Raw genomic sequence first — 12,357 nt, forward strand, 5'->3', positions numbered from 1 at the left:
TAGAAACAATATCATACGAAAGCTGATTGGCACAACCTGGGGATCACAACCAGATACAGTGAAGACATCCGCCCTTGCGCTGTGCTACTCTGCTGCTGAGTATGCATGCCCAGTGTGGAACACATCTCACCACACTAAAGCAGTGGATGTGGCTCTTAATGAGACATGCTGCATTATCACAGGGTGCCTGCGCCCCACACCACTGGAAAAATTACACTGTCTAGCCGGTATTGCACCACCTGACATCCGCCGGGAAGTAGCAGCCAATAGTGAAAGGACCAAGGCAGAGACATCTCCAGCCCATCCCCTGTTTGGGTATCAGCCAGCACGTCAACAACTTAAATCTAGAAATAGTTTTCTAAGATCTACAGAGACACTCACTGGAACACCCCAGCAAGTGAGAGTCCAAAAGTGGCAGGCCCAAACCCAGTACCTCAACCAATGGCTGATACCCAATGAGAGACTCCCCCCTGGGCGACCTGGAAGGCACTGAACAGACTGCGCTCTGGCACCACGAGATGCAGAGCCAACCTTCAGAAATGGGGCTACAAAGTGGAATCCTCGACATGCGAGTGTGGAGAGGAGCAAACCACTGACCACCTGCTGCAATGCACCCTGAGCCCTGCCACATGCACCATGGAGGACCTTCTTGCAGCAACACCAGAGGCACGCCAAGTGGCCAGATACTGGTCAAAGGACATTTAATCAACCCTCATACTCACAAATTTTGTAATCTGCTTGTTTGCTTTGCTCTGTTAGAAATGTAATATAATTTGACTGGCTGTTCTGACACGACAAATAAAATATAGAGACCTTGTGTCCCAGTTTATAGTTTTGGATCAGATTATGGATCCCTACCTGGCACAAACACGCTGGAAACTGCTTCCGGCTGAGTCAGTGTGTCCACCTTCACATGCTGGAAGGTTTTACAGGCAGGGCTCTGTAGGTGCCTGGAGCAGGGAGACAATGCAGAAAAACACCTTAATTTACCAATTTTCTAAAAACCATGAACTCTGTCTTTGTTGTCTTTTCCTGAGCCATGAATTCCCATTAAAAGGAGTGACCTTTCCAAAGTGGAGACCCAAATGTAGTTGGCTGGAAGGGTGGAACAGATGTCTTAACAAGATATTGTCTACTTTCCCTGTATGTTTCTGTATGATAATAATACTAGAACTACTCTTGATCAAAGAATGGCAAAAATGTTTGTAGTACTAAGGTGGAGTGTATATGTCCGTCCATCCGTCCATCTCCTCCTTCCCTGTATTCTTTCTCCATATTTGCTTCTCCCTTTCATCTCCATGGCAAAGCCTCTTTGCACAGAAAACCATGATGCCTTATATCAGTGTTTCTCAACCTGGGGGTCGGGACCCCTGGGGGGGTCGCGAGTGGGTGTCAGAGGGGTCACCGAAGACCGTCAGAATATATGTTTTCTGTTAGTCATGGGGGTTCTGTGTGGGAAGCTTGGCCCAATTCTATCATTGATTGGGTTCAGAATGCTCTTTGATTGTAGGTGAACTATAAATCCCAGCAACTACAACTGCCAAATGTCAAGGTCTATTTCCCCCAAACCCCACTAGTATTTACATTTGGGTATATTGAGAATTTGTGCCAAGTTTGGTCCAGATCCATCATTGTTTGAGTCCACAGTGCTCTCTGGATGTAGGTGAACTACAACTCCCAAAACTCAAGGTCAATGCACACCAAGCCCTTCCAGTATTTTCTCTTGGTCATGGGAGTTCTGTGTGCCAAGTATGATTCAATTCCATCGTTGGTGGAGTACAGAATGCTCTTTGATTGTAGGTGAACTGTGAATCCCAGTGACTACAACTCCCAAATGTCAAGGTCTATTTTCCCCAAACCCCACTCGTGTTTACATTTGGATATATTGAAAATTTGTGCCAAGTTTGGTCCAGATCCATCATTTTTGAGTCCACAGTGCTCTCTGGATGTAGGTGAACTACAACTCCCAAAACTCAAGGTCAATGCACACCAAGCCCTTCCAGTATTTTCTCTTGGTCATGGGAGTTCTATGTGCCAAGTCTGGTTCAATTCCATTGTTGGTGGAGTTCAGAATGCTCTTTGATTGTAGTGCACTACAAATCCCAGGAACTACAACTCCCAAATGACAAAATCAATCCCCCCCAACCCCATCAGTATTCAAATTTGGGTGTATCGGGTATTTGTGCCAAATCTGGTCTAGTGAATGAAAATACATCCTGCAGATCAGATATTTAGATTACGATTCGTAACGGTAGCAAAATTACAGTTATTAAATAGCAACAAAAAATAATAATTTTATGGTTGGGGGGTCACCACAGCATGAGGAACTGTATTAAGGGGTCATGGCATTAGGAAGGTTGAGAAACACTGCCTTATATGGTGCAGTGATGCTCACAGCCACGGACTCAGCGGCCCCTAAGCTCAGGTGTGCCAGAGCTGAAATGCTGAAATCCTGGGCTCTGGGCCAGTGGCTGAGCAAAGCAGCCATGGCCAGAAGGACAGATGGCTGCGGAGGGGCTGCCTACGTTCAGATGGCTCTGCAGGGGATGATGGGGGGGGGGGGGGCTGGAGTCCAGATGCTGGAGTTAAACCCACCCCCAAAAGAAATTGGCAAGGAGGTTGGAGTGAGGACAGGTGTATATACACATATAAAGAACGCCTGTAATGGTTTGACTTCAGCACAAGCCCAGCTTTCTCCTGGCTTCACAGTTGGAACAATAGCCATGTAGTGTAGTATTGCACTCCTGCAGTGAGTCTTGACAATGGAAATCAAGTTTTTGCCCCTATATGTGTTATATCTATCCATATCTCCATGCTTGCCTCTTTGCATGGCTCCAAGCCCCCTTGTCTCCATTCCCACCAATTTGCTTTCATCCATGCTTGCCTCCAAGCCTGCCTTGCCTGCCATCATGCCTCCATGCCTGTCTCTAAGCCTCCTTGACTCCATGTCTACCCACTTGCCTCCATACCTGCCACTAAACTTCCTTGCCTGACAACATGGCTACCTCCATGCTCGCCAATGTGCATCCATACCTCCCTCCATGCCTGCCAACTTGCTTCCTTCCATGCCTGCCTCCATGCCTGCCTCCAACTTTCCTTGCCTGCCAACATGCCTACCTCCATGCCCACCAACATGCATCTATACCTGCCTCCATGCCTGCCAATGTGCATCATGCCTGTTCCCATGCCTGCCTCCATGCATCCGTACCTACCACCATGCCTGCCAACATACCTCCATGCCTACTTCCATGCCTGCGAATGTGCATCCATGCCTGTTTCCATGCCTGCTTCCAAACCTGCCAACGTGCATCCATACCTAGCTCCATGCCTACCAACATGCTTCCATGCCTGCCTCTATGCCCGCCAATGTGCATCCATATCTACCTCCATGCCTGCCTCCATGCCTGTTTCCATGCATGCCAATGTGCATCCATGCCTGTTTCCATGCCTACCTCCATGCCTGCCAATGTGCGTCCATGCCTGCTTCCATGCCTGCCAACATGCATCCATGCCTGCTTCCATGCCTACCTCCATGCCTGCTAATGTGCATCCATGCCTGTTTCCATGCCTGCTTCCAAACCTGCCAACGTGCATCCATACCTACCTCCATGCCTACCAACATGCTTCAATGCCTGCCTCTATGCCTGCCATTGTGCATCCATATCTACCTCCATGCCTGCCTCCATGCTTGTTTCCATGCATGCCAATGTGCATCCATGCCTGTTTCCATGCCTACCTCCATGCCTGCCAATGTGCGTCCATGCCTACTTCCATGCCTGCCAACATGCGTCCATGCCTGCTTCCATGCCTACCTCCATGCCTGCTAATGTGCATCCATGCCTGCCAATATGCCTCCATGCTTGCCTCCTGTCTACTTCCATGCCCCCAATGTGCATCCATACCTACCTCCATGCCTGCCAACTTGCCTCCATGCCTGTTTCCATGCCTACCTCCATGCCTGCCAATGTGTGTCCATGCCTGCTTCCATGCCTTCCTCCATGCCTACCAATGTGCATCCATTACAGGTTCCATGCCTATTTCCATGCCTGCCTCCATGCATCCATACCTACCACCATGCCTGCCAACATGCCTCCATGCCTGTCAATGTGCATCCATGGGTGTTTCCATGTCTGCTTCCATGCCTATTTCCAAACCTGCCAACGTGTATCCATACCTACCTCCATGCCTGCCAACATGCTTCTATGCCTGCCAATATGCTTCCATGCCTGCTTCCATGTCTGCCAATGTGCATCCATGCCTACCTTCATGCCTGCCAATATGCCTCCATGCTTGCCTCCTGTCTTGCCAATGGGTACCCATGCCCACCTCCATGCCCACCAACTTGATTCCATGCCTTCCTCCACAATTATACACAAACCAACCAAATAAATTGATTTATACAATAAGCAACCACTTGGTTTCTTTTCTTAAAAGAGCAAATAGCAAGTGTTTGCAAATATGGAGGGAGGCCGTTGGAGACATTCACCTTTCGCCCTCCATTGTGGTCTTGGCATTTACCGAGTACACCCACACAGACATATGCCTTATTTTATCCATTATAAATAACCTTAATACCAATAAACTAATTAATAAAATGCTATGTTGTCACAATTGTGATGCCAATGTTACAAATCCTTCACCCCCTTTACTTCACTGGACCACTTAGTTAAGTATTTTTAATATACTTAAGGCATGGGCAAACTTGGGCCCTCCAGGTGTTTTGGACTTCAACTCCCACAATTCCTAACAGCCGATAGGCTGTTAGGAATTGTGGGAGTTGGAGTCCAAAACACCTGGAGGGCCCAAGTTTGCCCATGCCCTCACCTTGCTTTTCACCTTACCTTTTCCAATCCGCCTCGGTCTCCCAAAACTCATAGACAATGAAGGTGGCACCGTCGGGGAGCCGCACTGCAGTTACGCTGTGACAGAGAAAAGAAACGGGGACAACAGTCACAAAAACATGGCATCCCTATGGCAGATGGAAATGCCATCCACGTACCAGTCTCCTGCCTTGTTCTGTTGCTTGTCCAACAGGTTGCAAACTTTGTGATGCTTGACAATGTCTGATTTTTGGTGATGGCAATCAGCGTTCAATGCAAACTTCTCGCAACAGATAATGCAACTGATTGCGAGCCAACGAGAACATACCTATGTCATCACCATTTTGGTGATTTCTCACCTAGAGAACAGCTCACAATAGCCTTAATGCTCGTGTGTTGGAAATGTTTGAACACTCCTGGATCAAAAAGGAGAGGGTTTCTGTCTATTGCGACGTTTTACATAACACTATGTCAACACGATTTTTGTTCCTGAGTTATCGATGTCATTTCATAATGGGCTCTATCATAAAAACATGGGAAAAGTTTATCAAACTGCAGAAACCTTTTTTTGCATCTTTTAATGACTTAGATCAGGCTTCCTCAAACTGTGGCCCTCCAGCTGTTTCAGCCTCCAACTCCCAGAATTCCTGGCCATTGAACAAGCTGGCAAAGGCTTCTGGGAGTTGGAGGCCAAAACAGCTGGAGGGCCACAGTTTGAGGAAGCCTGACTTAGATGAAGGGCTAGAAGGCATGATCATCAAGTTTGCAGATGACACCAAATTGGGAGGGATAGCCAATACTCCAGAGGAGAGGAGCAGAATTCAAAACGATCTTGACAGATTAGAGAGATGATTGGCCAAAACTAACAAAATGAAGTTCAACAGGGACAAATGCAAGATACTCCACTTAGGCAGGAAAAATGAAATGCAAAGATACAGAAGGGGGGACAATGCCTGGCTCAAGAGGAGTACATGTGAAAAAGATCTTGGAGTCCTCGTGGACAACAAGTTAAACATGAGCCAATAATGTGATGTGGCGGTAAAAGAAGCCAATGGGATTTGGGCCTGCATCAATAGGAGCATAGTGTCTAGATCTAAGGAAGTAATGCTACCCCTCTATTCTGCTTTGGTTAGGCCACACCTGGAATATTGTGTCCAATTCTGGGCACCACAATTGAAGAGAGATATTGACAAGCTGGAATGTGTCCAGAGGAGGGCGACTAAAATGATCAAGGGTCTGGAGACCAAGCCCTATGAGGAGCGGCTTAAGGAGCTGGGCATGTTTAGCCTGAAGAAGAGAAGGCTGAAAGGAGACATGACGAAGGCCATGTATAAATATGTGAGAGGAAGTCATAAGGAGCAAGCTTGTTTTCTGCTTCCCTGGAGACTAGGATGCAATGGAGCAATGGCTTCAAACTCCAAGAAAGGAGATTCCATCTGAACATGAGGAAGAACATCCTGACTGTTAGAGCTGTTCAGCAGTGGAACTCTCTGCCCTGGAGTGTGGTGGAGGCTCCTTCTTTGGAGGTTTTTAAACAGAGGCTAGATGGCCATCTGTCAGGGGTGCTTTGAATGCAATATTCCTGCTTCTTGGCAGAATGGGGTTGGACTGGATGGCCCATGAGGTCTCTTCCAACTCTTTGATTCTATGATTTTATGATTCTATGATCCTGGGCACACAGAAAACTGGACGACTCGGAAGGCGCTGAACAGACTGCGCTCTGGCACCACGAGATGCAGAGCCAGCCTTAAGAAATGGGACCACAAAGTGGAATCCACAACATGCGAGTGTGGAGAAGAGCAAACCACAAACCACCTGCTGCAATGCAACCTGAGCCCTGCCACATGCACAATGGAGGACCTCCTTGCGGCAACACCAGAGGCACTCCAAGTGCCATTTGCATGGTTTTGAACTGCTAGGTTGACAGAAGCTGGGGCTAACAGCGGGAGCTCACCCCGCTCCCCAGAATCGAACCCACTACACTATTAAACAGAGGGTAAAATTTGAAGTTTTTTTTTCAGATCTGTGCATCCTTGCTTGTAGGGAACCCATGCCAGAAGTCCTGCTCCTGTCCAAATATGTCTTATTTTATTGCAAACCCATGGATGTTGTACTTACTGGAAGCAGTCCTGTTCTCCTGCCACGTTCTTCAAGTACTGTTTAAGGGAGCTGCAGAACTCGCCCAAATGCTTCTGGGAAACAGTCATCTCATTTCGTACCAAAAGTAGATACTGGGGAGGAAGAAGCAGAAGAGAAGACTCTTAATATATTCCAGTGTTTCTCAACCTGGGGGTCGGGACCCCTGAGGGGGTCGCGAAGGGGTGTCAGAGAGGTCGCCAAAGACCATCAGAAAACACAGTATTTTCTGTTGGTCATGGGGGTTCTGTGTGGGAACTTTGGCCCAATTCTATCATTGGTGGGGTTCAAAACTCTCCTTGATTGTACGTGAACTATAAATACCAGTATCCACAACTCCCAAATGTCAAAGTCTATTTTCCCAAAACCCCATCAGTGTTCACATTTGGGTATATTGAGTATCCGTGCCAAGTTTGGTCCAAGTTGGTCCAGATCCATCATTGTTTGAGCCCACAGTGCTCTCTGGATGTAGGTGAACTACAACTCCCAAACTCAAGGTCAATGCCCACCAAACCCTTCCAGTATTTTCTGTTGATCATGGGAGTTCTCTGTGCCAACTTTGGTTCAATTCCATTGTTGGTGGGGTTCAGAATGCTCTTTGTTTACATGTTAACTATAAATCCCAGCAACTCCAACTCCCAAATGACAAAATCAATCCCCCCGCCAACCCCACCAGTATTCAAATTTGGGCATACTGGGTATGTGTGCCAAATTTGCTCCAGTGAATGAAAATACATCCTGCAGATCATTATTTACATGGCGATTCATAATGTTAGGGTTATGGTTGGGGGTCACCACAACATGAAGAACTGTATTAAGGGGTCGCAGCATTAGGAAGGTTGAGAACCACTGATATAGACCAAGCTTGTGTTTGGCCGATAGGGCTATGCTTCAGAGTTACACCATAGGAGCTGAACACCCATATTTGCACATTGGTGATATCTTGGAGAGCAGACCCAAGTCGTAACACACCATCTATTTATCTTGCATATATGCATAGCATGAAGGCAATTGTATGTGCAAGTAGCATTCTCTGGACTTTATGTTTTATTTGAAGCAGCCATTGTATTGTCGAAGGCTTTCATGGCTGGAATCACTGGGTTGCTGTGAATTTTTTGGGCCTTTCTGTGGCCTTTCTTAGCTTGTCGATTCAGCCTCGTTCAAACCCTTTTCTATCTTGGCCCCTCTCTGATGTTGTTTTCCCAATCAAGAGACACCGGGAAGCGACTGAATCAGGCTTTGCCAAGGGAAGGCGAGGCATTTCAAGGCTCTGTTTTCATCCTCCAGTTGCCTTTTAATCACAAGTGGCTGGTTCACATTCGAAAAGCAATTTCCTTCCCTTTAACCTTGCTCACATCGGGAAGCAAACAGCGTGGCTGACAATAAACACAGCGTGAAAGTGCACTGGGTATTAAATACGCTGCATTAGTTAATAGAATCATAGAATCAAAGAGTTGGAAGAGACCTCATGGGCCATCCAGTCCAACCCCATTCTGCCAAGAAGCAGGAATATTGCATTCAAATCACCCCTGACAGATGGCCATCCAGCCTTTGTTTAAACTCTTCCAAAGAAGGAGCCTCTATCACACTCCGGGGCAGAGAGTTCCACTGCTGAACGGCTCTCACAGTCAGGAAGTTCTTCCTCATGTTCATAGAATCATAGAATCAAAGAGTTGGAAGAGACCTCATGGGCCATCCAGTCCAACCCCCTGCCAAAAAGCAGGAATATTGCATTCAAATCACCCCTGACAGATGGCCATCCAGCCTCTGTTTAAACTCTTCCAAAGAAGGAGCCTCTACCACACTCCGGGGCAGAGAGTTCCACTGCTGAACGGCTCTCAGAGTCAGGAAGTTCTTCCTCATGTTCATAGAATCATAGAATCAAAGAGTTGGAAGAGACCTCATGGGCCATCCAGTCCAACCCCATTCTGCCAAGAAGCAGGAATATTGCATTCAAATCACCCCTGACCGATGGCCATCCAGCCTCTGCTTAAAAGCTTCCAAAGAAGGAGCCTCCACCACACTCCGGGGCAGAGAGTTCCACTGCTGAACAGCTCTCACAGTCAGGAAGTTCTTCCTCGTGTTCAGATGGAATCTCCTCTCTTGTAGTTTGAAGCCATTGTTCCGCGTCCTAGTCTCCAAGGAAGCAGAAAACAAGCTTGCTCCCTCCTCCCTGTGGCTTCCTCTCACATATTTATACATGGCTATCATATCTCCTCTCAGCCTTCTCTTCTTCAGGCTAAACATGCCCAGTTCCCTAAGCCGCTCCTCATAGGGCTTGTTCTCCAGACCCTTGATCATTTTAGTCGCCCTCCTCTGGACACATTCCAGCTTGTCAATATCTCTCTGGAATTGTGGTGCCCAGAACTGGACACAATACTCCAGATGTGGTCTAACCAAAGCAGAATAGAGGGGTAGCATGACTTCCTTAGATCTAGACACTATGCTCCTATTGATGCAGGCCAAAATCCCATTGGCTTTTTGTGAGGAATATGTGAGGAATATATCCTTAGACCTAGGCACAACCATGGGAAAGAGTGAACCTAACTGAACAACTTTTTTGGAAACATAACAATAATATAGGACCTAGAAAATGTCTAGAGAGAAAGTATATTTTCAGACCTGGGTACGTGAAACTACAAGTCCTACAAATATGGGTATTACACTGGTAATACAAACAATTTATTTATTGTATGTATTGACGAAGGCTGTCATGGCTGGAATCACTGGGTTGTTGTAGGTTTTTCGGGTTATATGGCCATGTACTAGAAGCATTCACACCTGACGTTTTGCCTGCATCTATGGCAAGCATCCTCAGACCTCGCAACCTCTGAGGATGCTTGCAATAGATGGAGGCGAAATGTCAGGAGAGAATGCTTCTAGAACATAGCCATATTGCCCGAAAAATCTACAACAACCCAATTTACTTATTGTGTTGTTGAAAGCTTTCATGGCCAGAATCGCTGGATAGCTGGGAGTTTTCCAGGCTGTACAGCCGTGTTCCAGAAGCATTCTCTTCTGACATTTCGCCCACATCTATGACAAGCATCCTCAGAGGTTGTGAGATCTGTTGGAAACTATGCAAGTGCGGTTTGTATATCTGCGGAATAACGTCCAGGGTGGGAGAAAGAACTCTTGTCTGTTGGAGGTAAGTGTGAATGTTGCCATTGGCCAGCTTGATTAGCATTGAGTGGCCTTGCAGCTTCAAAGCCTGGCTGCTTCCTGCTTGGGGAAGTCCTATATCTATCTGTGTAATGATGAACAGGGTGGGAGAAAGAACTCTTGTCTGTCGGAGGCAAGTGTGAATGTTGCCATTGGCCAGCTTGATTAACATTGAGTGGCCTTGCAGCTTCAAAGCCTGGCTGCTCCCTGCCTGGGGGAGTCCTATATCTATCTGTGGAATGATGTCCAGGTTGGGAGAAAGAACTCTTGTTTGTTGGAGGCAAGTGTGAATGTTGCCATTGGCCAGCTTGATTAGCATTGAGTAGCCTTGCAGCTTCAAAGCCTGGCTGCTTCCTGCTTGGGGGAGTCCTATATCTATCTGTGGAATAATGTCCAGGTTGGGAGAAAGAACTCTTGTCTGTTGGAGGCAAGTGTGAATGGTGCAATTGGCCACCCTAATTAGCATCAAATGGCCTTGCAGCTTCAAAGCCTGGCTGCTTCCTGCATGGGGGAATCCTTTGCTGGAAGGTGTTAGCTGGCCCTGTCTGGAATTCTCCTGTTTTTATAAAACACTAGTTTACATACCTGGCATTTCCTGGCTATGTGTTTTCAAGCATGAATGTTACAATTAGCAAGCTTGATTAGCATTGAATGGCCTTGCAGCTTCAAAGCCTGGCTGCTTCTCAGAAACTCTCAGAAAACAGGGCAATTCCAGAAACAAGAAACAATCAGGGTCAGCTAGCACCTCCCAACAAAGGGTTCCCCCAGGCAGGAAGCAAAAAAGTCATTCAATGCCTGGGGGAATCCTTTGTTGGGTGGTGTTAGCTGGCCCTGATTGTTCCCTGTCTGGAATTCCCCTCTTTTCTGAGTGTTGTTCTTTATTTACTGTCCTGATTCCCCTAGGCAGGAAGCAGCAAGGCTTTGAAGCTGCAAGGTGCCCAATTGCAACATTCACATAGCCAGGAAAGGCCAGGCACAGATTAACTCAGCTAAATCTTTTCTTCATGCATAAGAAACACATTGCTCTGAATTCTATAAATAACGGAAATATTTCCCAGGTTTTGTATCATCTTAAGTACTCTTTCTCCCTTCTCCAGCTCGCTTCCATGCCAAAACTTTGTCCTAGGCTCTATCTACCGCCCTCTGGTGGTTGCACCTGAGAGCTGCAGTGTGAGGCTCATGGGCTGCCATGAATGTAGGTCATTTAATAGTAATTAAAAAAGACAACAAAAGTTGAAACCTGATCAGTATTTTAATTTAGATTGTGAAGAATGTATGTACCAAGTCTGGTCCAGATCCATCAAACGGCGAAGGAGCCTTTGAAGAACAAACATATATACATATTTTCACTTGGATAGATAGGTTAATAACACTTTACTTCATTTTCTTTGTTGGCTTCCATGCCAACACATTGTCCTAGGCTCTGTATCTATCTACTGCCCTCTGGTGGTTGCACCTGAATGCTGCAGCATGAGTCTCATGTAAGTCATTTAATAAAAAATAAGGCAACAAACAAAACATGTGGCTTTTTAAAAGTTAAAACCTGACTAGTATTTTAATTTGGATTGTGAAGAATGTATGTATCAAGTTTGGTACAGATCTATTGAACGGCGAAGGAGCCTTTGAAGAACAAACATATATACATATTTTCACTTGGATAGATAGGTTAATAACACCTAACTTCATTTTCTTTGTTGGCAAACTGAAATGGGGATGATGGCAGGTAAATTTAGAGTTGAACAACACTGTTTTGTGCCAAGGTGGGTAACCCATAGCACAATTACGTGTCTGCTGCTAGCAATTGAACCGAAAGCCTTTGTGGTCGATGAATGGGGATGTGACAATTCCTGCTTTGTATCACCGCTCGGAAACTGTCAGCAGCTTCGACACTTCATTGTTAGCAACTTGGAGGTCAACTCACCGCTCTGTCTTTTTTTGGCACTTCCTTCATGGAGGCGCTCAGAAGCAACAGCCAAACCGGGACCTCAAAACTAGTATTTCCAAACTGTCTTAAGCAATGAATGGGAAGACAATGGCTGAGCTTTAGGGTCACTTTGTTATACACTCAGCCAGCAATCATTTCCCAGCATTGCCCCGCTACAGAAAGCCTTTGGGTGGAGTGCTGCCAGGCTAAAATTGTGGGGGGTTTGCAAAGGGGTTCATCATTAAATTTAATGTTGTTGTTGTTCATTCGTTCAGTCATCTCCGACTCTTCGTGACCTCATGGACCAGCCCACGC

The 12,357-nt window shown here is 46.5% G+C and overlaps 1 protein-coding gene across 1 annotated transcript in view; it reads right to left on the reverse strand.

Moving 5' to 3' along the window:
- Positions 1-12,357, reverse strand: part of NECAB2 (N-terminal EF-hand calcium binding protein 2) — a 332,316-nt gene that overhangs the window by 5,240 nt on the left and 314,719 nt on the right. Inside the window, exons 10-12 of the mRNA XM_060788246.2 lie at positions 6,939-7,051; positions 4,842-4,919; positions 859-950 (exon numbers count right to left, since the gene is read on the reverse strand). Coding sequence (XP_060644229.2) covers positions 859-950; positions 4,842-4,919; positions 6,939-7,051 — 283 coding nt within the window. The remainder of the gene's footprint in view (positions 1-858; positions 951-4,841; positions 4,920-6,938; positions 7,052-12,357) is intronic.

This window comes from Anolis sagrei, chromosome 8, assembly GCF_037176765.1.
Source record: "Anolis sagrei isolate rAnoSag1 chromosome 8, rAnoSag1.mat, whole genome shotgun sequence".
Classification (NCBI taxonomy): domain Eukaryota; kingdom Metazoa; phylum Chordata; class Lepidosauria; order Squamata; family Dactyloidae; genus Anolis; species Anolis sagrei.